Genomic DNA, 24174 nt, shown 5'->3' with positions numbered 1-24174 from the left:
CTGTCTGTAACCTACAGGATGAAGACCCCATTATCTTGCTTAAAGTTAAAAACTAAGGGTGCTGTGTTGAGTTGTAGTTTTGATGGCTGTGCTAGACAAAATGTACATTTAAATGACATTTTCAGGTTAATAATAAGAAAGGTAGCTAACGTTTGTTGAGTCCTTGCTGTGTGCCAGGTGCTCTGCGCGCCCTCTGGGAGGTGGCAGTGGTTCCTAGTGGCCTCGTTTTAGAGCCGAGGTCCCTGAGACCTGGAGAGGTGAAGTACCGGCCCTCTGTCCTCCGGCTGCGGCGGGCAGGGCCACGCCGGGAGCCCAGGCCTCTGATCCTGGAGCGTCTTGTCTTGAACTCACTCATTCCTGCTCCTGCCGCTGAGTAGAGGCGGGAAAGCCGTGGCCCTGCCTGTGGGGTGGCCTCTCACCTGCTTGGCTGGAAGTGTGTGTGTCAGCAGCACTGCAGCGGCTCTCTGGCACTCGTCAGGCAGCATATAGTTGAATTCACTGGTGCCATTGCTTCTCACAGAAATGCCGTGGGAGGCTTGGCGGGGGGTGTACCTCCCCTTCCCCACTCCTGAAAACCGCCCACCCCTGGCACATACCCAGAGCAGATTGGAGGCGAGAGTGCTCCGGTACTCTGTGGTCCAAAATTTGAATACTCCTATTTTTAGTCTTGGGTTAAGCCAGGTCATCACAGAGCTGCTGTGTGGGCCTCCTTGTCTGGGACTCTTGATGGAGTGCGTTTGGCTTTGATGATTTGGATTTTAGAATCCAGTCATTGGCCTCCTTGAGGAACAGTGTCCTGAGTAGCCCTGAATCCCACTACTGTGTCCTTTCCACCTGGGTCTCTGGCTTTTCACCTGGCAGGCTCCTGCCTGTCTTAAAGGTCGCTTCCTCGGAGGGGCCTTGCGTAGCCAGCCTGTGTCACGAAGTCTTCCCTGTTATTTGCCGTCGTAATGTCCTATTTCTTAGTAGCTCTTGTCACAGTCTGATTACCTTGTGTATTATTGGCCTCATTCTTTTGTATTCTCACAAAGGCTGCCTTGTTAGCCACTATTTCTTGTCTATTCTATTCTTAGGGCCTGTACTGTTTGGCACGTAGTAGGTGCTTTGCAATTATTCATTGAACTACTGATTGAGTTTACGTATACTTTAAAAATTGAATGCTGTTTTGGGGGTGTTAAAGGAGAAATTTGTGGTTGGCATTGTTTGACACTTTGCATTGTAATCTTTGATGATAGTCACTATTAAAGAGAGAATAACTGCCTCTGCTGACTTCCTTCACGGTCTGGATTCTGTGCGTCCACCTTTGAAGCACAAGATAGGTGGATTCGGTTTAAGAAATAGCGGATGGGTTTTTCAAATACTCTATCATCAACAAGAAAGATAGACTGGAAACTTGGCTGGCAGGCAGATAGGGAAACTGCAGTGTGGCTGCAGAGGCGGGAGGGATGTGGTAGACGTACAGAGGCGTGGAGAAGATGTGAAGACAAGGAAGAGGAGGGTGTCTGGTACTGAGGAGGTTTGAATTTTGGGTGGGAGAAAATTCAAAAGTTTATGAAACTTTCAGAGTGGGGATTTTTCTGTAATGTCCTCAAGTATGTTGTTAATGAACTGTTGTTTGTAGAACTCAGGATCATGGTAATCTAAAAATAATTTTTAACTAAAATAGTTATACAAACACTCCTTTTAAATAAGTGATGTTCAGTGACACTTAATATTTATAAAATTAATGTATACTTGGTGTAGAAAATTTTTAAAGTGGGAAAACGTGAGGAAGAAGGTCTCCCCTCTAATCCTGTGACTCCACAGAAACAGTGTGAGTTACTTCTGTTTGCTCCTTTCCCCCATGTATACACTCACCTTCTGTGTTGTGGTGCAGTGGTGTTTAAGGAAGACTCCGCACGTGCGTGTGTGTGTGTACATGTGTGCGTGTGTGCGTGTGTACGTGTGCTGGAGGTGGGAAGGCGGTCTGAGGAGCTAGGTGGGGGAGGGTGTGTCAGGGTTCTCAGCTGGACGTGAGTGAGGCGTCCTCAAGGAAGGGCAGGACTGCAGAGCATGGCTGGTGTGTCGTGAGCTGGGCCAGGAGAGGTGGCAGGTGGCAAGGGGCCCAGTGTTGTAGCCTTCCTCGGGATCAGCCTGACTGCGTGTGGGTAATTCACTCCAGGGGCAAAAGGAGGAGTAGGTCACCAGCTACTCAGGAGACTTGTTGAGATGGGCTAGTGGCTATGGAGTGATCATAGTGGGATCCACTTTTAGAAGTTGAGTCAGCAGGGTTTACTGATCTGCCTTGTTTTCTTTGCTCTTGTAGGTTTATGCCTTAGAAAAAACAAGATCCCCCTTTCTCAGTTTCATGGGGTTTTTGAAGGGCGTGGAGGCACGTGTCTGTGTTTAAGCCACCCTCTTTACCTGGAAGTGCACACATGGTTCATACGTTATTGCCCGTTTTGGTTGCTCGCGGCCAGTCCTGGTGTGTGTGTGCACGTGAGCCCTGGCTCCTCGTAGGCTCTGCTGAGCAGGTGCCATGGTTTGGGCTGGCGCCTTTCCTGCTCCTTTTTTTATGTTTATCAGTCCAGTCTGTTTTCTGTCTCCTAGGAGTTGTCAGACTTTGTGTTGCTGTCTCCCTCACTTTGTCTGTAAAACTGTCATTCTGCTCATTTAGTCATTCATTCTGCCTCTCTGTGGCTCTTCCGTCCTCTCAGTTAAGCCCTGGGGAAGGTGGACGGTAGATGCACATGCCCAGTGCGCTGTGTTGAACTGGAGCTTCAGGGGATCACAACGTAACGTGATGGTAGTAACTTGCATCCTTTTATTTGCCTTTCAGCCGATGTGGCCCAGCAGTTCCAGTATGCCGTGCGAGTTATTGGCAGCAACTTTGCCCCAACTGTTGAAAGAGATGAATTTCTAGTAGCTGAAAAAATCAAGAAAGAACGTACGTATTCTTCTTAAGTGTTATCATGTGTTGCATTCTTAAACTTGTCAAAGCTTAAGTTTATACACACACACACTCACACACACAGAGATATATACTTGTGTATCTCTTTATATATATATGTATTTCTTTGTATGTATATATGTAGTTCCCAAGCACATTTTAATTATAGGTACTATTACAAATATATAAAAATATATATTAAAAATAAGGACAAGAACATAGTGGAAGGGGGTTGTTTTAAATACTATTATAACAACATAACCTGGGTTAAGAATGTGAGAAAGATAAAAGCACTTCATATAACTTGCTGCTTATCTTGTGATAAGATAAGTATTTAATCTTATGCACCCTTTGACCAGATAACAGAGGGTCTTATCTTGGCAGTTAGAACAACTCAGTGAGTAACTCGCAGTCCTTCAGAGCTTACTGTTGAATGTTTTAATTCTGAGATGGTCCTGAAAGCTTTCATACACAGTGTTTGTTACCTTAGAAAAGGAAGCTTTCCACGTATTAGCCCCCGACTGTGCGTCCCAGCAGTATCTGAGGGAGGGGCTCTGAGCACCAGGGCCCACCTGTGAGAGCCGCCCCTGTCCTGGTCGGAGGGTGGTTCTTCCCCAGGGGCTGGGTCCCCTTTCCTCACAGTTCTCCAGACTCAAGAGCCTGGCCGCAGCCACCTAAGCAGCAGCCTGGCACCTAAGAAAGCAGGTGCGTTCTCCCTGCAGGCCCGGCTTTCAAGCCGCCCAGGTGAAACGGGCTGTCGCAAGTGTTAATGCCACCTTCTCGGAGGTAGCTCCTCACGGCACCGTTTCCTGCCTCAGCTGTTGAATTATTAACTGTTTGGCCAGGGCTCTGGGTGGATGTCCTGTTTCAGAGCTGGATACCTGAGCTGGGTGGTGTGGCAGCCGGGGGTAGGGTTGAGGCCCTGGCGTGTGAGCGGCTTGGTCTGGGGGAGGCTCGGTGAGCAGTGCAGGGCTGGGATGATTCAGATCTTGGGGTGACCTGGCATGTAGGTACTGTGTAAGGTGGGGGGGACGGACTATTTAGCATACTGTAGAGACCATTTTCCTTTCTTGTCTGTAAAACTGAGCCTGAGAACATTGTACTCGCTTCTTGATCCCTGATGATTGTTACGTTTTAGATTATTAGTGGGAACCCCAACTATTGGGTACTGCATTTAACAGACCACGCCCTTTATGGAGGTACAGATCCAGGCCCGCTGGTGAGAGCACTGCACATCCTTGGAGTAGCTGAAGATAGTTTGTCCTCAGTTACAGGACTGGCAGCCACGTTGTTGGGTGGGTCCTGAAGGGTCCTTTTTTAAGAAGAAAGCTGTAACCGTGTGCAGTTTGTTGTTCTGTGTAGTCTCTGTACCCTTGAAATGAGGCTTGCTGTGTAGACGCGGTGCGTCTCTTCTGCCCATTATCACCTGGTGTCCGCGGCTGCCCCTGGGCCTCCAGCCCGAGTCCCCATCCCTGACATGGCCCAGCTGTGGTTGAGGTGTCAGTGGTGGTGCATGGAGTGGTCACCAGTGGTCTGTCATCTTTCATTCATTCTTAGACTTAGTTTTTGCATTTTAATATTTCTGAAATTTGGTGATTGTTTTTGGTGAATTAGATTAGCTGAGTTATGGTAGTTCTGCCGTCTAGAATAGCACAGAAATGCTAACTTGCCATTTTCTATAAAATTTTCTATAAAATGCTGGTATGTCTTATATTGGCACAAATCGCAAAACTCGTGTGTGACAAAATTTCACACCTGTCGGTGTCTTCATTTTTCACATTGGTAAGTGAGGTACATGGTAACTCCAGGCTTGTTTTGCTTTATTTAGCAGTCCATTAGATAAAACATCATTTTTGGGGTGAATATTCTGTGTTCATTTTTATTAATATCACTTACTATATTTTATTGTCCTGTGACTTTTATATCTGAGTTAGCATTAGTCCCATTCTGTAGAAATAACATGTAAAAGTAAATTATATTGAATTTTTAGCTGCATTCATTCTGTTGAATGCGTTTTGTAATAGTGCATTTTAAAGAGGGCGCTGCCGTTCTGCACAGGGAGACTTGGAGGTGCCGCTTGATCAGGGTGAAGCGACCTCTGGCATGTCCATGCGAGACATGCTGGGCCATACGGTCAGTACATGATGCGGGGACCCTTTCCTAGGTGATGAATGTGAAAAGGTACTGGCTGTCAAGTCGGTCATTGTCTTTCTAGAGGAGAATTCGAGCATTTAAACTAAGTGAGCTTGGCTGATGAGATTGTAAGAAAGCAGTCCTGCTACGCTGGGGTGAATAGACGTGGATTCCCGTGAGCCAGCTTCTGAGGGCGGTGCTTCTCTCTCGGCTGTAGCGGGATTCCTCGGAGAGGCATCTGTGCACAGGCGGTGCGTGCAGCGTGCTGGATGTGGGTGAGCGTCTCTTCCCAGGCCCACGTCCTCCTTCATGGAGCCGAGCGGCGAGTGAGCTTCTCGTTGGTTCCCTTGGCTTCTAGAGAATGTGCTGTGGCCGTGAGCCCTGGGGACACGCAGGCATGGAACGAATTCCTGGGTGAAGATTAGCCCCTTGGCTGTTTCAATTTCGATTTTGAAACAGTAACTGACTGTTATATCTTACACCAAAGCAAGATGAAGCATTGCGTATATATTAACAAAAAAGCTTAGAAGGTGTGGTTTTAAGTCACACTGTCATGAATGGGGTACTTCTCTGTTATTGCCTTTTGCAGTTAGGATCCCAGAGATGTTTTCACTTCCCATCCCTCCCTCCAGGTGGCCTTTATTAACTAGCTGAACTCGTGGTACTTTGCCTCACTGGGCGGCTTGTTACTATTTATAGATAGGATCTAAAAAAATCCCATCATTTCTGTTACTTTAGCTAATTTTCACATAAACTCTTTGATTCCAGCCTAATTTTGTCCATATTTTACAAATCTCAGATCCAGTGACCTGACGAAATTTATGGAGTTGAAGTGACGTTGCCTGGTTATTTTGATTCTTAAGCTCAAGATTCGTTGCAGACGTCAGAGTTATCCATTACTGTGAATGGTGAAATAGTATCATAAGAGTAAACTTTGGTGTGTGTCATTAACATGCTCATTTTCTGACTTTCCAGTTACCCGACAGAGAAGAGAAGCAGATGCTGCATTATTTTCAGAACTCCACAGGAAACTTCACTCACAGGTATCACGCACGTGTCTGAAAGCTGCTCTGCTGTGGGCGAGGCAGTCAGTGTGGCTGGGAGCACGTGGTCACCTTCTCTGTGTTGGGTAGTGGCTTTCAACTCTAGATAGTGTTTGCTTTTCAAAGACGTTCAGTGTTAGAAGTAGCTTCTAGCTGGGTTGAATGTGAAATTGCTTATAAAGATGAATGAAGCTGCAGTGAGAAAGCGATCAGACTTCCTGGGCAGTGAGCGTGTCACCGAAGCCTTAGTTACGTCCCTGGGAGGAAGCACGTCAGCAGAAGCTCTGACTTGTCTACACACGACAGCAGAGGCTTAGCTTGTTGGTGCATCTCATTGTTCATCAGGTGCAATTCCTGCTGTTACTGTGAATGTTAACCTGCTGTTACCTGTTATTTTTATAAAAGACTCTGCTGGCCTTTACTCCAGTAAACTAACTGAATCCTAGGGGGAGATTTTTGTGATTCAGACTATAAAGGAAGCTGGACAGCTAGGTAGCCGTCTCCCTTCTCTTACAGAGAAGAGAGTGAAATCCTGAGAAGTTTACTGCTTTGCTCAAAAATCCCGGCTTAGTCTCACGATGGTGACATCACGGAGCAGTGCCTGACGCTGCCAGTGGTAGCACTCGTGCTTCTTTCAAGTCTTCCTCTCTGTTCGTCTGTTGTGCCCCTAAAAAGAAGCCTAACCTTACGTGCTGACCATTTTGATTCCTTAATTCAATTGGATTTACTTGGATTCACTGCTTTAAGTATGTTTTTCCATCTTTGATGATATTTATGAAGTTAAGAAATGACCTTGCAAGAGATATGATTAAAAAAAAACCTTTCAATATGAATATAATCTAACATTAAATTATAAAATCCAAAGAAAAAGAGGAACCTTTTTTGTACAGTCGTTTCCAGGCAGGTAGTTTCAAACTGCTGTATTATTTGGTTTTCTTAATCTTTCTCTATTTTTAAAAACAATTTCACTTGTGCATTGAATATTACCAAGATCTGCTTATCAGATGTCACATTCCCGAAATGCTGATTAGCCTTCCTGAGATCCCCAAAGGGAGATTTCATCAGTAAGAGCTGTTATGTCTGTTAACACTGGCCATTAGGTGAAAACATATTTAAGACGTTTCTAATTTAAATGGCTGTTTCCCACAGTTCAGTTTGGAACACCAAATGCTTATTCCTAAAGCGGCGATGTTTTACATAGTAGCCGGCTTCCTAGGGCTGGAGGCTGAAGCGTGGTGGAAGACGTTAGCGAGCGGCGGGAGCCGTCCCTTCTTGTTGCTGAAACGTCCGCTTCTTTGGAACCACAGCCGTGGTCGGTGTTTGGTCCTCCCTCCCACCCGTCAGGGCCTTCCAGCAGTGTGCCCGTGGGCACCAGGGCAGGTCCGAGGGGCCCTTTACCGTTTGCCATTGTGTCCTTAGACCCCAGGCAGGAGTCAGGGAGCAGAGGTGTGGGCAGGGTGTCCTGGGCTAGAAGCTGGACCGTGGCGGGCGGGGCAGAGCTGAAGACGAGGAGGGGCGGCGGGGGGGGGGGGGGCGGGAAGCGGGGCTGTGCGAGAGGAGCCGGGGCCTCGGGAGGGGTGGGCCGGGGTGCGCGCCGCTCAAAGTAACTGCGCGCGCAACGCTTGTTCCCATGCTCCTCTAGGGCTTACGGGGCCCTGATACGCGCTTCCACATTTAGAATTCAGGGTGTGCGCAGCGTTTAACGTTTTATGTGTGAATTGAGGTCCTTTCAGTTTCAAAGTCTAAGACAGCAGGGTCTGAAGTGTTTTAGAATCATCTGAAACGTGTGTGCTGCTGGAGTTGTTGATTCTGGTGGTCCCACCAGCTCTGTTCTCTCCCCCTTTCTGCTGCTTCGGGCTCCGGGGTGCTGACGGGTGTGGATCGCAGCCCCTAGGCTCCCTTGCTTCTGGTTGGCTTCCTCTGGAACAGGCAGGGTAGGGAAGAGTGAGCCCCTCCTGCCGCGCTGCAGGGACACACGTCTCTGTTTCTGAGAGATGCATGTCTCCTCGGGGGGTCCTTTTGTGAGCCTGGACCACTGAGCGATCCTCCTGTGTCTGGAAGGGTAGTTCATGATACCAAAGTGTATGCCCGAATGTCTGCTTACCACTGGGCTGAGGCCTCGGTCAGGGCTGGCCTCTTTCTTCCTTGCTGTTGTCCCAGCTGGGGAGTTGGCTGTTTCTGAAAAATGCTGTGTGAATCAATTAAATACCTGGAATGAGCTTATTCTTTAAAGAAACTTTCTAGGAATATTTTATACATATAATGAAGAACTTGTGCAACGTGAGTAACCGTCCCATAATTTGTTTTGTGAATAAAGTATTTATAGTTTCTCGCCTATGCATAGGAAAGGTGGGAGCACAGGAATAGCGTGGAGTGCACTGTAAATTTGGGGTAAAACATATCGAGGGCGGGCTGCTTGCTGTTAACGGCTGTGAATCGGGGGGAGTGATACGTGTTTGGAAATGAATGAAATCATATGATTACCTTGCATAGAGACCTAGGGGTAGTTATCCTGACACCTACGTGCTTCAGAACCTTGAATTTCCCAAGAGTGCATGATGCCGAGACCTACGTCTTATACTTCGGAATTATTTTCTTTTTTCCTAATACTCTTTCTTTATGGCTTAAATTGGACTTAAGGCGGGGAAAGCATTCACACATTTTGTGATGGTATTATTCTTATAATCACCGTGTTTTGGAAGTTGGTTATTATAAGAATTATTTCAGGGAGGAAATACCGTTAGACAGGAATAGGGTAATTGAAAAAATGTTCGCATTGGGACTTTGGAGTTAGATTTCAGGGGGTTAAATGTTCCAAGGGTCTTGACCTCTTGAGAACGTTCTCTTGCCTTCTCATGGATAGCACTGTGGTAGTGCCTGAAAAATCGACAAATTTAGGTTTGATGTTACCAGGTGAATTTTAAAATGCTTTTCTATTTTGGAAATAAGGGTAATTTAGGAGAGAGGAAGATAAAATTGGGAACTAGTACAAAGTTGTTCTTTTACTGTTTTCTTTCTAAACAGGGAGTTTTGAAAAATAAATGGTCAATTCTCTACCTCTTGCTAAGCCTTAGTGAAGATCCGCGCAAGCAGCCTAACAAGGTGAGAGGCTCTGTTTTCACAGCTCGACGCCTGTTTAAAGCACAGTGTCTTTTGCTGGGACAGTTACACCAAATTTTGATAGGAATTGGCTTCCATACTTAAGAAAATAGTAGGAGAAAAGCAAAAAAATTTTGTATAGTTTTCTGGGCAGTCACGAGGGTCAAGAGATTTCTTTTTCTTTCTTTCTTTTTGTTTTGTTTTTAAGGGCATTTTTAGTCAGTGTGCTGTGTTTCCTTAAGATGTTTCTTGAGAATCATGTTATTACTTCAAATATAACAATGTCTGGTTAAATAGAGTATAAACTATCAGTTTTCAGATTTTTATTCTGTGAAGTTATTAATATTAGCACAGCTTCATTATTCTTTGGGTTAGAAGACCTTTTAGCGTTTTCTTGGGCTTTCAGATATCATGATGAACATTAATTACTCTTATACCATGAAAAGTTTGTTGTCAGTGGGTTCAGTTTTTGACCCGTGTGGTGTTTGAAAGAGCTATTGGGCCGCCGCCCAGAGTCCCAGAGAGTCTGGTGTAATAAGGTGCTCGACCACAGAAATTTGAGTGTTTAGAGAGTTGAAGAATGTGGGTGAAAGAGTCATATTGACCTTTAAAGCCTTAGTCTGAGTAATGAGCATTCTTTCATTGCATAATAATGCCAGACTTCTAAAAATATTTGAGTAATTATTTGAGTTTCAGGTTGCTTGGTTTCTGAGTAAAGTGTTTAGTTATCAGACCATGTGGGAGTTTTGAGATTCAGAAAACTTTCCAGAACTTTATCAGTTCAGGCATATTTCAAAACTATAATAACTGATTTATCGTTTAATAAATACAGGCACATCTCGTTTTATTGTGCTTCTCAGATACTGCATTTTTTTACAAGTTGAAGGTGTGTGGCAACTTTACATTGTCAGACGATGGTTAGCATTTTTAAGCAATAAGGTATTTTTCAATTAAGGTGTGTATATTGCTTTTTAGACAAAATGCTATTGCATACTCAATAGACTACAGTATAGTGTACACATAACTCTTATATGCACTGGGAAGCCAGAAAATTCGTGTGACTTGCTTTGTGTCACTACTCCTTTTATTGCGGTGGTCTGGAACTGAACCCACAATGTCTCTGAGGTCTGCCTGCACAAAATCCAGTTACAAAAATAGAACCAAAGTCTGAATGTAAATTATCTTTGCGGGTGTGGGAAAGCGTTCTGTAATTTCGTACCCATATTCGTGCCACCTTTTATTTTCAGGTTTCTAGCTATGCCACGTTGTTTGCTCAAGCGCTACCCCGAGACGCTCACTCCACGCCCTACTACTATGCCAGGCCTCAGACCCTGCCCCTGAACTACCAGGACCGCAGCGTCCCGCCGGCCCAGAGCTCTGGCAGCCTGGGCAGCAGCGGCGTCAGCAGCATCGGCGTGTGCGCCCTCAGCGGCCCGACCCCGACGCCTCAGCCTCTCCTCCCGGGGTAACCCAGCTCGCGCGCGGGAGTCCTCACACAGTAGGAGTGGGGCGTGCTCGGCCTTTAATCAGGCATTTCGTCTTCACCGAAACGACCTCCAGAGCCTCGTATGTGCCAGGGATGTTCTAGGCGCCGGGTCTGAGGTGCTTTATCTAGGATGTTCCCTTCCAAGCACTCCCTCCGTTTCAGACGGGAGCTCTTCCCGCGTTTAGTCCTAGCTGACTGTGAAGGGTTTGGGCCGACTCCCGCCTGTTAAGGCACAGGCCCGTTATAGCAGGGGGCCCGCTCACGCGACGGCGTGCAGAGCCTTCTCTGGCCGTAACTGAGCGACAGGCTCTTGCTGGGCTCTCATACTTCTCTCAGTGCATGTTGTCGCCTTCATAGGTGTGCTGTTCTCTTCCTCAGTTATTTAAGATGTCAGGAACATAAGATAAAGCTGTCTCGTCCTCAAGCGCTGAGATCTTCAGACTGAGGAGTGTGGCACCTTACGGTGCTTTTATATCAACGTGCTGTCACGTCCGGCTACACGCAGAGCTCATGGCTGAGAATAAAGCGAGCGCCAGTGCCGGAATGGACTTGGAACGTTGCTCTCCTGCGTGTTTTTCCATACACGTTCCTAGAAATCCCATTAACGTAGACTGTGCTCTAAAATGTCAGAAAGTGGGTATTTTTCCAGGAGAACAGTGACCAAGGATTTACCATCAAATGACGTTTTCCACATGAGCGCAATACAGTTATAAGTCACTGTGCGACTTAATCAGATTTTGTTAAAGTTATCAGAAGATAGAATGTGTGTACCACACGTGTGGAATAAATGGAGTCTAGTATTTTAGAAAGACAGCACAATACATCCCCAAATTTCATCTTAAACTCATATTCTGGCTAAAAGAATAAACAGATGTTCATATTTTCACCTTTAAAATAAGTATTTGAAATAATTAGTGTCATGATATCGAAAAAGCTGTATAGACAACTTTGAACTAAAGTGGTCTTTTAGAATTTTTTCTTAAATTTAGGACTATTCAAAAACATAGTTTTAATTTAGTGTTGTTGATGACTTTTCCCCCCCGTCAAAAATAGGGAAAAGTCAGGGCCATTTCAGGTTTTTCTTTCCTCTCTTACTCAACCAGTTAAAACCAGAGCTCACCACTTGGAAGCAGTAGTGCCACTGAGATCCTCGTTTCTGTATTTTGCGGTCCCAGGAAGCGCTATTTTTGTTGCGGTTGTCAAAACATGTCATTAGAAATCAGCTGTCAGCTTCCTGCATCTTCAGGGAGCAGCTTTGACACGTTCTCCAAATTATTAGAAGCTGTCTTGACCTTGGAGGTGCCTTTGCCTTGTATTTTATGTTTGTGCATTTTTAAAACTAATTGCGGATTACGACATTTCTTTTCGTATCAAGTGCTGTGAAGACTGAGGGACAGGGAGGACGGAAGGGGGACAGCGTTTCAGATTTTTTTAACTCAACGAATGTTGACTGGATGAAAGATGTTAACTTTCAGGGTAAAACCAGTAGTGAATCTCAAAGTGGTTTTAGCTGGGTGGTGTGTGTTATGTATTTGTAAAGAAAAGTCCAGTAGGTTGTGACTTGTGTGTTGAGAAGTCTGTGGAGGTGGCAGGAAGAGCCCGAGAGCCACTGCGGGAGCCCAGGAGGCCTTGGGCGTCGTCGCTGGGACACGGGGGCGCGGTGGTGGTGTGTCTTCGGCTGTCTCAGTGTCCTCCATGAAGAGCCGGGCATTTGAAGACACAGACGGTCCCTTCCTCTTTCAGACAGTCTCACCCAGCTCCGGGCGTGGGAGATTGTCTTCGACAGCAGCTGAGCTCACGTCTTGCATGGACTTTAACTGCAAACCAGCCTTCTTTACAAACCACTACCTCGAAAGGTGTCCCCAGCGCTGTTTCTCGCAATGTGACGAGGCCACGGAGAGAAGGGGATGCAGGTGGTGAGTAGGGATGCACCCCTTGTTTTAAACGCTCACAGCCTTGGCCTGGTTTCTCGTTCTGGTGACGGGGTTCAGGAGCCTCAGTCCTGCAGGCTGGCTTTGTCACCCTGTCACCCTGACTGTGCCTCCCCAGAGCCGCCCACCCCTCAGGTCCTTGCTGAGTGCTTTCCTGGGTCTGCTCTCCCTTCCCCAGTGACGATAGGCCCGGTTTGCCTCAATCCGATATTTATAGACCATTATCGCCACAACTGACTGCAGCCTGGAGTGGGAGCCTGACCCTACTGGGCTCTCGCTGTGTCTCCTCCCACTGAGACCTTGGATCTGTGGGCTTTGCCTCTTGTCATGACATTGGGTAACACCTAAATTCTGAGTTAGCTTTTGTTCCAAGGTTTGTGGAAATCATAAATCCGTTTCTGCTGTGTTAACTGCTTTCGTCATGGTGATGGAGATGGAACCAGGTTTGCGTGCTTGCTGTGTAGCCAGTTTTCTAAACGTCGTGTGAAATAATTATCCATCCTTTTGTGATTGATTTGTGCTGCTCCTTGATCATATGTTAAACTCCCACATACTGCTTTGTCTTTTTAAAAGACTTTTGGAAGAGAAATTATATGATCTCCATATCATTTTCAGGAAATCCTTTTTTCTTATAACTTCATATTCTTTCTCATCTTAAACTCATTTATTTAGTTTTTAAATTTTGTTCTGGTTGCAAATATATTACCTGGAGCGAATTGTGTTGTGCGATTTATTTCACCTTGTAAAAACCGTGTTACAGGTGCTGTGGAAGTTGCCGAGGCAGCCCTAGTCAGAGATATTCTGTACGTCTTCCAGGGCATAGACGGCAGAAATGTCAAGATGAGCAACGCTGACAACTGTTACAAAGTGGAGGGAAAGGTACAGTCACTGAAACCCCGTCTGAAGTGTTCAGAAGTCAAGACAGATGGCATCAGGACCAGGCAGGCACGGTTGGTTTGTGAGGCAGCACTAGGGTCACGAGGGCTGGCGTGCAGATTCGGGAGTCCTGGTCAGCCTGCACCACGGAACCCTGGTTTGCGCCCTGGTTTGATCCTCAGCGCGTTGCCCCCTTTCCTCCTGTGGCGGTGGTGCCCGAGTTACCTGACGGCCAAGTATCCTGGCATCTTTGCTTCTGTCTTCCAGAACCTGCCTTTCCCACAGTCCTTCTTGTTGACCCTCTGTCCTTTTGCGACTCTTAGCCGAGTCATGAGGCCACTGATGTCACAGACTGTCCCTGCCACGCCGGCACCCCGGCCAGTCACTCCTGGGGCGGTGGGACCCAGGCCTAACACTTGCTCAGAGGTGTCTTACTTCTCTGCCTGCTCTGTGACGCTTCTTGTTCCCTAGAGTCTCACTGCTTTCACTTGAGTGATGGTGTATTAGTTATCTTTAAGTTTCTTATGTTGAAGCCTAAGAATTATAAAAGCACAAATGGTTAAAACAATAATAATAATTAAAATCCTAGTGTTAAAAATTTTTTATTTTAAACTCTGGATATATTTACTTTTTAGGCAAACCTAAATAAATCTTTGAGGGATACGACAGTCAGACTTGCTGAGTTGGGATGGTTACATAATAAAATCAGAAAGTACACTGACCAGAGGAGCCTAGACCGTTCATTTGGACTTGTAGGCCAGGTATGTTCTTTGTTACGGAGACACGTGGGGTTTTGGGGTGACAGTCACCTCGGGAAATGCTTAATCTCCTTAGAATCTTATAAGAAAGTCATTCTGAAGAGGGTTCTTTTTACATAAAGAAGGTTTGAAAATGGACTGTGTCAGTCATGGTCAACTCAAGAAAAGAGAAAACAGTGGATAGTGACAAAGATAATCAAATATAGCGATTTTTAAAAATGTTTAATGAATACTTAGGAACACTGACCATGTATGAGTCACTTTACATATTTTAGTGTATTTTCCCTTTGACTTGATTCTCTCAATTAAAAAAACCTTTTTTTAATTGAAGGATAGTTGATTTACAGTGTTGTGTTTCAGGTGTATATCAGAGTGATTTGGTTATACGTATATATGTATGTATTTTTATTACCTTCCATTGTAGTTACAAATATTGAATATCGTTGCCTGTGCTATACAGTGAATTCCTGTTTCTCTATTTCACTATAGTAGTGTGCATCTGTAATCCCATACTCCCAATTTATCCCTCCCTCCCTTCCTTCTCTTTCTCCTTTGGTAACCATACGTTTGTTTTCTGTCTGTGAGTCTGTTTCTGTTTTGTAAATAGGTTCATTTGTATTATTTTTAGATTCCACATTGAAGTGGTATCATATGATATTTGTCTTTGGCTGACTTACTTCACTTTGTATGGTAATCTCTAGGTCCATCCATGCTTCTGCAAGTGGCATTATTTCATTCTTTTTTATAGCTGAGTAATATTCCATTGCGTGTGTGTGTGTGTGTGTGTGTGTGTGTGTATGTACGCGCGCACACACACCCACACCACATCTTCTTTATCCAGCCATCTGTTGATAGACACTTAATGTTTCTTTTATGTTCTCTAACGTGCTGCACTAGTGATATTTTTAAATTGGCAACTCCATGCCAGTTCCCCCCATTTTGGTGAGGGGAGTTGTACCATCCACATTATTAAAAACTGCCTTGTACCTTTTCAATCTTAAATTCTGAAAAGGTATCAGAAGGACCTTCACATACTCCTGTTCCTCTGGAATGAACTCTGGGCCTAAGCCTAGGGATTTGCAGGAGGAGAGCCTGCGACAGAACCTGCGAAGGACAGACAGGTTTCTCAAGGACACAGAGGACATACTCGTGGTTACCAAAGGGAAGGTGGTGGGAGGGATAAGTTAGGAGTTTGGAATTAGCAGATACACGGTACTGTGTATATATAAAATAGGTAAACAACAAGGACCTGCTGTATAGCACCGGGAACTATATTCAGTATCCTGTAATAAGCTATAACAGAAGAGAGTCCAAAAAAAAGAATATAGATGTATACATATATATGTATAACCGAATCACTTTGCTGTACACCTGAAACTAACAGAATATTGTAAATCAACTATACTTCAATGAAAAAAAATTAGAAGGGACGTAATCCGAAAATAAAGCATCAGTGTCTAAAGTGAATGCCCTTTAGCATATGAAAAATGCACTGTGTTTCTCCACTTCCCTCCTGCAAAGCTCATGCTGAGGGACAGCCCTTTCCGGATGCTATTAGATGCGTATATCGTGGTGGGTACACCTGCGTGGGGACTGTGGACAGAAGCAGACTTTCGTTTCGCGGACACCCGAACTTTGTCTCAAGGCGTCGTCCTGCGAGGTCCCCGTGTGTTGCGGTGTAGTGACCGTCGTGTGCAGTGACCGTGTCCTACTTTAATTGTGCTCCGTCCTTTCTCCACAGAGCTTTTGTGCTGCGTTGCACCAGGAGCTCAAAGAATACTACCGCTTACTGTCTGTTCTACATTCCCAGGTAAATACCTCATTTTTAATTTCTTCAGGATTTGAAGTGTTAGGAAATGCCACTGTACAGAACTTTTAAGTTTCTTCATACATTACTTTTGAAAGATAAAAATCTGATAATCCTGTTGGGAAGGATTGGATATCTGTGAAGTTTCAGTGTGTCCTAGAGCCAGTTCATTGCTAATTTTCAGGGTCCTGTCTGCCATTGAAACAGACCTCCTTTGTAGCTTGAAGGAACTGTTGCTGTCTCAGAGGGACCTTCTGTTTCATTTTTATGAGGATAATCCTTTCCCCGTGTCTACTTCACATGGATTAAGACATGCTTGGCCTGTTTGGTGACCTATACTTACACATTCTGTCTTTCCTGTTTTTCAGCTACAGTTAGAAGATGATCAGGGTGTGAATTTGGGCCTTGAGAGTAGCTTAACGCTCCGGCGTCTCCTGGTTTGGACGTACGACCCCAAGATAAGACTGAAGACCCTGGCGGCGCTGGTGGACCACTGCCAAGGTCATTTTGCTTTATTTCAAAGCAGGTTATAGGGAATGTCACTGAGGTTTGTTTTTGTGCCTGCCCCTTTTGTATGCTTAACAGCCAGAAGGATGCTGATTAAATACAAATTAATAGACGTGAAATTATAGGGAGAATAACCAGCTGCCCTCATAGCCCAGTGTTTATGCTTTGGAGGCTCAGGACTTCCTTGAGGGGAAGGGGGCGGGGTCTAGTTTTCAGAGATTTCGCCTTTTCCTCTGGCCCACGGTGTTCCAGCTGCTTATCTCTGTTCCTCTTTTATTCGTCTTTCAATTAGCAGCCTCTCCTAGCGCTTCACTCACCCCCAGGTTCTGGCCCACGTCTGGGCTCAGCAGCTGCGTCACAAGTTCCCTTGTTTGCGCGTCTGGGTGGGGCCTCCCCTGGGCTCTCAGCCTGTGTTTCTAGTTGCTTCTCAGCATCTTTCTCACTGTGCGTGCTCCCTTGGCCAGGAAGCCCTTTGTCTCTCCTCATCTGTAACCGTGGGCACTGGGGATCCCTGCCCCCTCGGGGTGGGAGGGCCAGGTGAGATGTGGGGGCTGGTGACCACCCTGCCCTCCTGGCTGCGCGTGTGCTGCCCCCCTCCCGCGGGATGGTTCTCGGGGCCACTGACTCCAAGGGCACGGTGTGGGGGGCACCTTCCTCAAAAGAAGAAAGAAGTCGAATACAGTGAGTAAATGCCTCCTTTCTCTCCAGCTACCGGCAGCCCCCCAACTGTCTTCCTGCCGACCCCCATCCCTTTCTCGGTCCTGGCGCCTCCAGCTCCTCCCTAGGCCCCCAGGCTTTGCCCTCCCTGGGGCGCTGGGGTCCCCGCTCCGGGCCTTCTTCATGCCCTGTCCTCATAACCTGCCAACTGGCTCTGTCTCTGTTTGTGCACACATGCCAAGAGGGATCTCACTAAAGTCAGAGTACATCAGTCCTTTCCTTAAAATCTGTCTGCAATCCGAAGACGCAGACGTAGAGAGAATGGACTTGAGGCCACGGGGAGGGGGAAGGGTAAGCTGGGACACAGTGAGGGAGTGGCATGGACATACATACGCTCCCAAATGTAAAATAGATAGCTAGTGGGAAGCAGCCGCAAAGCACAGGGAGATCAGCTCGGTGCTTTGTGACCACCCAGAGGGGTGGGATAGGGAGGGTGGGAGGGAGGGAGATGCAAGAGGGAGGGGCTGTGGGGATATATGTATGTGTATAGCTGATTCACTTTGTTATACAGCAGTAACTAACACACCATTGTAAAGAAATTATAGTCCAATAAAGCTGTTAAAAAAAAAAAAAAACTTTCTGCAATCTAATGAACTCCAGAATTATTCACATGGGAAACTCTTCGTGTGCTTATACTGTTGGATCTGGTTTTTGCCACTCCCAATATTTTATGCTGAGTTGTGCTCCTGGGACACCGGGCACTATTAACACAGGGCCATGTTTTCAAACTGTAGGGCCACCAGTTAGTTAATGGGTTATGACATCAGTTTAATGAGTTGAGACCAGTGTATTATTACCAAAAGAGAAAAAGGAAAAAATAAGAAAATCTTTTTCCTTAAAAAGGAAAAAACAGAAAATCTTAAAGTGTAAGTGTTGTTTGTAAAACTCTTGTTTTCTGTATATGCCTATTTGTGTACTGGATTGCGGTATGAAGCGTGAGTCTGGATGTGGGTCTCAGTCAGGAGAAGGTGAAGAATCGTGTTCTCGGTCGTATCTCGAGTCGCGTTTTCCATAGAGGTCGTGGAGAGTCACGTGAAGGCTCTGACTCACGTGAAGCCCAGGGAGAACCTCGGCCTCTGGGCTCCTGGTCCGTCACGTGCTGGCCGCTGCGTCTGCGTCCGGACGGTACTGAGAGAGCAGCCACGCTTCATCTCCGACTTGGCCGTTTGCGGTAGTGTTCAGTTGTTGGTTTCTGCCGTGAGTGTCCACGTGGATGTTTTGCTGTGTCCCCAGGAAGGAAGGGAGGTGAGCTGGCTTCAGCCGTCCACGCCTACACCAAGACGGGGGACCCCTCCATGAGGTCCCTGGTGCAGCACATCCTCAGCCTGGTGTCGCACCCCGTCCTGAGCTTCCTTTACCGGTGGATCTACGACGGCGAGCTCGAGGACACGTACCACGAAGTAAGGGACGCGGCCCCTTCTCAGGCGCGGCTTTGAGGAGCGTGAGAGCAGTTACCCTTTCTTGATTTTTTCCAGAAACGATTTCCTCCTCACGGCGGCGCCACCACACCTCATTGGCCTGCCTGGCCTGCTTTGCCTCAGTCAGAGCTGCACTTGGCCAGTGAGAAATCGTCACCCCCGTCTGAGCGGTGGGGACTCAGCAAGGGCAGATCGCTTGTCCCTGTTGAGCAGCAAGCTGGCGGCAAAGCTCGGACTAGGGGTCCCCAGTCTCAGTCCGGTTTTGCTGGCGGGGGGGGGTATTACGTGTTCTCGTGCTTTGCACCATTACTGGGTGAATTGAACTCATCTGGTTAACTGTGGTGCTGACAATTTTAATGAGACAAGTTATCTGTATATGTGTATATGTACCTATTGAAATACAGTTAGTTCCCCCAGAATGTAACATATTTGTCCCTAAAAATCACTGCTATGCAAAATCATATGGTAAAAACCAGACTCTGACAAAAAGTAGAGTGAGGGGCATCACACTCAAAAACCTTGTCATTATGTTACATTAAAAAAGGATAGGAATTAAGTGGAAGCTGTAGCACAGTTTCTAACACATATTAAACGGTTAAGGAATGGGCAAATTCTAGAGTAAATATGACATTGACCTTGAAAAAGCCCTGGTATTAGCTTGTGGGCCTGGGTGGAGGCAGGATGGGCGGTCGTGGCTGCTGGAACGCGTGGGTGAAGGCGGCAGGGCAGTTTCAGGTGCGTCTGTGGGGATGTTCGTGTGGCCCACGTGGCTGGGCTCCTGTTTGCACCTAGTTTTTCGCGGGTGAAATTGCACGTAAGCAATCAGGGAAGCAGATCTGACCGTAGGTGGTACTGTTTTGTGCTTTGGGGACACACACGGCATCCACATGTGCGTGTGTGCTGTGGAGGCCCCCAGGGTGCCCTGTGGGCCTCCTGTGCAGGGTTGGGCTTGTAACTGTTGCTGCCTGGACATGGCCCTTTTGCCTAACATGTTGCTCTCCTGTCCGAACAGATTATGTTCTTTTAGTTTTAAATCTTACCCACATTATTAAAGTGAACACCACTTCATGTGCCTCCCTGGGAGTGTTTATGAGCTTCTCTGAAGTCAGTCGTGGGAGATGGGCTGGCTCGGCTGTGGGGAGGGCACAGCTGTAGGTTTGACTCCGTCTCGAGCGCTGGGTGGCTTTCCCGGTCCCCACACTCCATGCGCCCCCTTCGGCTTATTCCTCCTTCCTGTGTGCACTTCATGTTACCCAACCTGAGTAAAAGTGCTTTTAATCTAATGTATGAGATGTGGCGTCTCCTATGGTATTTATGTATTTGTGTTTCACTGGTTACTAGTGAGATTGACCAGCTTTTCATGTGCATCGGTTATTTTTATTTGTCCTACTAATTGCTGTTTGTATTGTTTCCCCATTTGTCCTGTGGATTTGTCTGACTTTTTAAGAGTCGAATCATGGGATGGGTTTATACATTTGGATATCTTGTATCTGTAATTGCACTTTTTTCCTTTAATTATTTTTCTTCAACCATTTGTTTTCACATTATTTCAGACTTAGAGGTGTAAGAATAGTACCGAGAATCAGAGGCTTCACGGATGCTCTCCAGATGTTGGTTTTGCCATGTTTTATCTTATACTGAATTCCCGTTTACACCCGAGTCTGTTTCTGGACTATTTTTTTCGGTTTGCTATTTCTTTGTCAGTAATACTTAAACGTAGCTTTAAAGTTTGATATCTGGTAGGAGCAGCTCTTTTCACAATCGTCCTTGTTGTTTCTGCACATTTCTACTTACATATAGATTTAGAATTAGCTTGTTCGTTCTGCCAGATAAAACCTGAGAGAGTTCGTAGAAACACAAACTATCAAACTGACTCATGGGAAATAGAAAATCTAAATAGACCTGTAACAAGTAAAGAGAATAAATCAGTGCTCTAAAAAGCTTTCCAGAAAAGAAGAGTCCAGGGCCAGATGGCTTCACTGGCGGATGTGACCAGAGTGGGGCCGGGGCCATGTCTGCCCCTGTCTGCCTGGCGGGGCTCCTGGACCTGCTTTCTCTGGCCCGCCGTCCACTCCTCCCCAGTAACTTCCCTGCGTGCAGCTCCTGTCAGTCTTTGTTGACGGCTCTGCAGAGCTCACTTCCTGTGTAACGTGGCTTCATCCTGTGGTCCTTCCAGGAAGCTCTTTGAAACGCCCATGTTTACCTGGTTCCCGGGAGGCTTTTCTCTCCCCCTCCTGCTGCAGAGCGACTCACAGTGTCCCACCTTGGCTGCCTCTGGGTTTGACTGACTTGCAGCCCAAGGATGAGTTTTCAGTCCTTTTATCTGAAAGAAAACTTCCAGGTGGCCTCTGAGCTTTGCTATTTCTGTGGCATCATTAAAACTGCCTCTGCGTCCACCAGTTGGAATTTTACTTTTATTTTATTTATTTATTTTAAATTACTTAATTAAGTTTTGGCTGCGTTGGGTCTTCGTTGCTGTGCGCGGGCTTTCTCTAGTTGCGGTGAATGGGGTCTACTCTTCATTGCGGTGCGTGGGCTTCTCATTGTGGTGGCTTCTCTTGTTGCAGAGCATGAGCTCTAGGGTGCGCGGGCTTCGGTAGTTGTGTCACATGGGCTCAGTAGTTGTGGCTTGTGGGCTCTAGAGTGCAGGCTCAGTAGTTGTGGCTCACAGGCTTAGTTGCTCTGCGGCATGTGGGATCTTCCTGGACCAGGGCTTGCATCCGTGTCCCCTGCATTGGCAGGTGGGTTCTTAACCACTGTGCCACCAGGGAAGACCGGACTTTTCTTTTAATTGTTAAAAAGATATGATCCTTTAGTCCAGTGGTGCAGGGATTAGTATCCAGCTTTTATTTTGTTTATCTTGTATTAGGATGAAGTGCAAAGGCAGGCAAGACTAGAGACCTGTAAGAATTTACAGATGTCCTCTGAATAGACATTTTTCCAAAGAAGACATACAGATGGCCAACAGACACATGGAAGGATGCACAACATCACTAATTATTAGAGAAATGGAAATCAAAACCACAGTGAAATATCACCTCACACCTGTCAGAAATGGCCGTCATCAAAAAGAAGAAATAACAAACGTCGGCGAGGACGCGGAGGAAAGGGAGCCCCGGGCACTGTTGCTGGGAGTGTGAATTGGCGCAGCCACTGTGGAGGGCTCTCAAAATAATTAACAATAGAACTACCATAGGAGCCGGCAATTCCGCTCCTGGGTATATACCTGAAAAAACGTAAACACTGAATTGAAAAGATACATGCGCGCCGATGTTCATAGCAGCATTATTTCCAATTGCCAAGATATGGAAGCAACCTAAGTGTCCATCAACAGATGAATTAATAAAGAAGATGAGGTACATATACACACAATGGAACACGACTCCGCCATAAAAAGAATGGAATTTTGCCATTTGCAACAACGTGGATGGACTCGGAGGGCATTATGCCAAGTGAGATAAGTCAGAGGAAGACAAATAGTGTATGCTATCACTAATATGTGGAACTTAAAAAATACAACAAACTAGTGATGTAACAAAAGAGAAGCAGACTCAAATGTAGAGAACGAACTAGTGGTTACAAGTGGGGAGAGGGAAGGGCGAGGGGCAAGATAGAAGTGGATGATTAAGAGGAACAATTGGTCATGTATAAAACAAGCTACAAGGATATACTGTATAGCACAGGAACTATAGCCAGTATTTTATAATAAGTGTAAATGGACTTTTAATCATTGTGAATCAATATGTTGTACACCTGAACTTATAATGTACATCAACTATACCTCAGTTTAAAAAAAAGATTTTACAGACGCACTGAATGATTAGTGTAGAAAGTGCTTGCAGTGTCTGGGGAGAAGTTTCGAATTATTTTTGGTTCTTACAGAGTAGGACTGTAAAAGGAAACCAGAGTTTCTCATTTTGCTACAATGACTATCCAGGGAAGCTCTATCGTGAGACATTTAGTGGCTCACGTGGGATCCCCCCTGTAAACTGAGAGGTAAACAAATTACGCCAGTGTGTTCAAGGTAAGAACATGATAGCTCAATGCTAATTTGTTTTATATTTTTGCCTTTTGGATAAACCTGTCAGAGCTATAAAGGATTGGGGCCTTCAACTAGGAACAGGAAAATAAGGGAAAAGTTGAAAGTCAGCACTCTTGCTTTCCACTTGCTTCAAGTGTTAGCTGAAACGCTCTGCTGAGCCTCCCAAACCTGCATCCTCGGATCGGAAGGTCGGGGCACTAACTAGAGAGAATGCAGGGGCTGCTTTCTGGACTGTCTCTCTGGACGCCTTCAGCCCTCTCCTTACTTTGTTCCGCTTACACTTTTGCTGGGAATTACTGGATTTAAAGGTTGACCGTGTACCTGTCTTACGCTTCGGCACTTTGACGCCCGCCCCTGAAAGCTGTCGTCTGCCAGGCTGCCTGGTCGGCTCCAGGGCCTTCCCCTGGTCCAGAGCCTCCGGCTTCTCTCCGCGTGGCCAGAGGCGGGTCTCTTGGTGGCGGCCTGCCTGTTGACCTATTGAAGTTGGGGTCCTTTGTGGTCTGAATGAATGGATCTGGTCTTAGAAGATAAGTCGCTTGCTGAGGAAATTACCCTCTTTATTTCTGTTCTTAGCAGGAAGACCTTGGCGTTCGTCCAGCACTTCATGAGAAATCATGGTTCAGTTATGCTTTATTTTTCCCTCACTTCTTTCTGTGTTTGACATAGTGGTGAAAATTAAAGAACCTTAGGTGAAAGTGCATCAGTAAAATAAAAGCACATTGCAATTATATTCTGACCTTGATTCTTTTCCTCCGTAGCTATATTTTTCGCAAGATTAATTATATCCTAAAGTGTGCCCAGGTCTCTCGGTGTTTGCTTCTAGATGTTTGCCAGTAGGTGATTGAGGGCTACTTTGCCCTCGGATGAAGTGATGCTACTTCTAAAGGTGACTGAATGCCTGAGTTCTTTATCTTTTAAATTAAATTTTCTTATTGTTCATACTGATAAAAATCCAGCTGTACTCCAACTATCAGGATAAATTAGTGTGTTGTCTGTAGAAACTAGCTCTTCTGTTTAAGTGAATAACAGATAAATGACAATTTATATGCAGTTAATCTAATCTGTTGAATGGCAAGCCACAGAGCGGACACACTGTGGTGACTGGGTAACCTCTTAGATTGTTCATGGTGAGCTTGTGACACTTCAGTTTCTATCAGGGCTGATTTGAGTTTATGTTAAAGTGGTGATAGCCTCATTATAATAGTACTGAAAGCAGTCATTAGTTATGTGTTTAAAATTAGAAAGGGAATATAAATTTAAAAACTGAAGAAAGGAATATCAATAAATACTTTCAGAATTTAAATTGATATCTAAAGATAAGAATATGAGTTGGAAATAAATGTAGCAGTCTCATCCTCATGATGATAAAAGTGTTGGCATTTGTTCAGATGCCTACTTAAAGGGAACTGGCTCCATACCATCTAGGAT

The 24174-nt window shown here is 45.8% G+C and overlaps 1 protein-coding gene across 2 annotated transcripts in view; it reads left to right on the top strand.

Moving 5' to 3' along the window:
- TUBGCP3 (tubulin gamma complex component 3) overlaps positions 1–24174 on the top strand; it is a 60361-nt gene that overhangs the window by 4638 nt on the left and 31549 nt on the right. For both annotated transcript variants that reach the window (XM_030856716.3, XM_030856715.3), the window contains exons 2-11: positions 2819–2926; positions 6038–6105; positions 9130–9207; positions 10452–10669; positions 12434–12606; positions 13382–13500; positions 14133–14258; positions 15997–16065; positions 16431–16563; positions 18520–18686. In XM_030856716.3, the coding sequence (XP_030712576.1) occupies positions 2819–2926; positions 6038–6105; positions 9130–9207; positions 10452–10669; positions 12434–12606; positions 13382–13500; positions 14133–14258; positions 15997–16065; positions 16431–16563; positions 18520–18686 (1259 nt within the window). The remainder of the gene's footprint in view (positions 1–2818; positions 2927–6037; positions 6106–9129; positions 9208–10451; positions 10670–12433; positions 12607–13381; positions 13501–14132; positions 14259–15996; positions 16066–16430; positions 16564–18519; positions 18687–24174) is intronic.

This window comes from Globicephala melas, chromosome 18 (genome assembly GCF_963455315.2).
Source record: "Globicephala melas chromosome 18, mGloMel1.2, whole genome shotgun sequence".
Lineage (NCBI taxonomy): Eukaryota > Metazoa > Chordata > Mammalia > Artiodactyla > Delphinidae > Globicephala > Globicephala melas.
The sequence above is the reverse complement of the archived record's forward strand: the minus strand, read 5'-3'. Positions and strand labels throughout refer to the sequence as shown.